The sequence below is a fragment of the Callospermophilus lateralis genome, chromosome 1 (assembly GCF_048772815.1).
Source record: "Callospermophilus lateralis isolate mCalLat2 chromosome 1, mCalLat2.hap1, whole genome shotgun sequence".
Taxonomy (NCBI): domain Eukaryota; kingdom Metazoa; phylum Chordata; class Mammalia; order Rodentia; family Sciuridae; genus Callospermophilus; species Callospermophilus lateralis.
Genome location: NC_135305.1, coordinates 23,244,650 through 23,247,077, shown reverse-complemented (window position 1 = coordinate 23,247,077; position 2,428 = coordinate 23,244,650). Strand labels below are relative to the sequence as shown.

General features: G+C 59.6%; 1 protein-coding gene across 1 annotated transcript; it reads right to left on the bottom strand.

The window, feature by feature from the left end:
- Positions 1-1,177: 1,177 nt before the first annotated feature.
- On the bottom strand, positions 1,178-2,161 carry Klf14 (KLF transcription factor 14). The gene has a single exon (XM_076853285.1). It carries the CDS (start codon positions 2,159-2,161, stop codon positions 1,178-1,180), a length of 984 nt encoding a protein of 327 aa, XP_076709400.1.
- Positions 2,162-2,428: the final 267 nt, after the last annotated feature.

The window sequence follows — 2,428 nt, the reverse complement described above, 5'->3', positions numbered from 1 at the left end:
CTCCTGTTTGATAATAGCTATCACTTTTCTGTTCCCTCCCCAAATCCAAAGGCAGCCAGGTCTTTGGAAGAAATCAGTCTCTCACACCCACCCTCCAACACCAACTCACCTGTAGCAAAAACAAAAGTGTAAAGACCTTGAAGGGAAAAAAAAACACCCTAGTTAACCATTATCAAATGAACAGAATCTATCACCCCTGAGATTGCTTTGGATGAGGCAGCTGGAATCACATGCCTCAGTTTCCCTGAATGTTATCAATTGTTCTGAAAGTACTTGTTTGGGACCAGCCCCCATCAAAAGTTGCTTAGGTTTGCCATCTGGGTGAAAAGGAGGAACTAGTTTGTACCACCCTTTTCTTTCTGTGTTTTTATGGTTATTTCCAAATTGTTTAAGCAATCTCATCATGAGAGTGAGCCAGGAAGCTACCATCCCCAAATAAGAATTCAAATGGAGAAAAGGGTTACGGCGCAAGTGGAGGGTTCCAAATCATGCTAGAGGACCTACAAACAGACTCACACCACTCTCCACACACCAAGAATCATCTCCCAACCATTCATCCACTGGACACTTGCACTGCCTCTCCTAGCAGAGATAGCTGGGGCAATTGGGGAAGTGGAGGACATTCGCCTCCCATCAACCTGGAATCCTTGGTTAAAAGATACTAAAAATAAATTAGTAAACATTGCTGTTTACAGAAATAGAAATCATTTCTGTTTCCAAAGGCCTCTCACCATCCCAGTCCTGGACATTTCCAAGACCACCACCCCTGTCACCCTCTCCAAGGTCCGCCCTGGTGGGTGGGTGAGGCACCCGAGTCCTTTAAGACTGGGAGTTCCTCAGGCATCTGAGAATTTCAGTTCTCTGGTTCCTGGGAAGAGAGAATCTTCAGTACTCTGGAGAGTACCAGAGTTCATCCCTTCTCACCAGTTCCTGGGGGTTGTCTTGATCAACCCCTCCTTTTTGGATGATATTTGTGTTGCAAGAATTTCCGTTATTTTCTGGCTCCCAGTCCCTCCCCAGAGTCCAACATGCCCCACCTGGAACCACCCTCAGAGCGGAGGAACCAGTCTGTGCCTTGGTCTAATGACTCTGATAAAAGAGGGATGGGCAGAGAGAAGGCAGGGAAAATGGTCTGGGAGATCGTCCTGGGGGGGAATAACTGACAGCAATGACTGTCCTACAGGCTGGTAGGGAGGCTGGGCTCCTGGCCAGAGCCAGAACCGGAGCCAGAGCCGGAGCAGGAGCTTTCCACCTCGGTGGTGGGTTGCGGGTAGTCGCGGGGAGTGCGACGACGTCCCCGGTACTCAATCATGTCAGGATGATAAGTTGGGTGGCGGCGAGCGTGCTTGGTCAAGTGGTCGCTCCTGGAGAACTGCTTGGGGCAGAGGGGGCAGGAGAAGCGCTTTTCACCCGTGTGCGTCCTGTAGTGGCGGGCCAGCTCGTCGGAACGCGTAAACTTCTTGTCGCAGTCGAGCCAGTCGCAGGAGAAAGGGCGCTCACCCGTGTGGGTACGCTGGTGGGACTTAAGGTGCGATGACTTGTAATAGGCTTTGGTGCAGCCAGTGAAGGAGCATTGATGTCGCTTGGCAGCAGGTGTTACTGGCCTTCTCCGGGACATCTGACCTGCTGCGGGTGCGGGGCCAGCCTCTGGGGCCCCTCCAGGCACCCCTCCGTCGTCGTCGAGCGCTCCCGGGTCGGCTGGCGCACTTGGGACGGCAGGCGAGCCGGAGGAGCTCGCGGGTTCGGAGAACGCGTCTGCACCGGAGGCTGAGGCCGGCTCGGAACCCTGGGTCGGGCTGGAGCACTGGGTCGGGTCGGAGGAGCCAGACGAGTCGCGCAGAGCTTCCCCCGAGTTCTCCCCGTAGCCCTCCCCAAAGCTGCCGCGCAAATCAGCCAAGACGCTTGCAGCCAGCAGGTGGGGCGCGGCGCCACCCGCGCCGGGGCTGGGGGCGGGAACCTGGGGGAGCAGGGGGACCGACGCGGGCCCTGGTGGCCCCGGACCCGGCAGAGCGCACTCCGGCGGCGCCGCACCCACCTCCGAGCCAGCGGCTCCGCCCGCGCCCTCGGGGTCCGGCGGGCGGCGGTGAACCACGGCGCCCGCGGACATGGACACCAGGCACTCGGCGGCGAAGTAGTCCATGCACGCCACGGCTGCCGACATGCTGGGACCGCTCGGCAGCCGGCGAGCGCCGTCAGAGCGCGGCCGGCCGCGAGCGAGAGAGTTCCCGGGAGCGTCCGTCCCGCAGCCTAGGAGCGAGAAGCAGGAGGCCGGGTGCGCGCCGCCCGCCGCCCGCCGCCGCCGCCGCCGCCCGTGCCGAGCCCGCCCCGCCTGACGCGCCCCTGACGCACCGGAGCCCGCGGGGGCGCCGGGGACCCGCCCCGGCCGGCAGGACACCCCCGGAATGCGCGGCCCACCGGGCTAAGTCAT

Excerpts from the sequence above, each read along its gene's own strand:
- Klf14 (XM_076853285.1), bottom strand. The coding sequence starts at position 2,161 with ATGTCGGCAGCCGTGGCGTGCATGGACTACTTCGCCGCCGAGTGCCTG.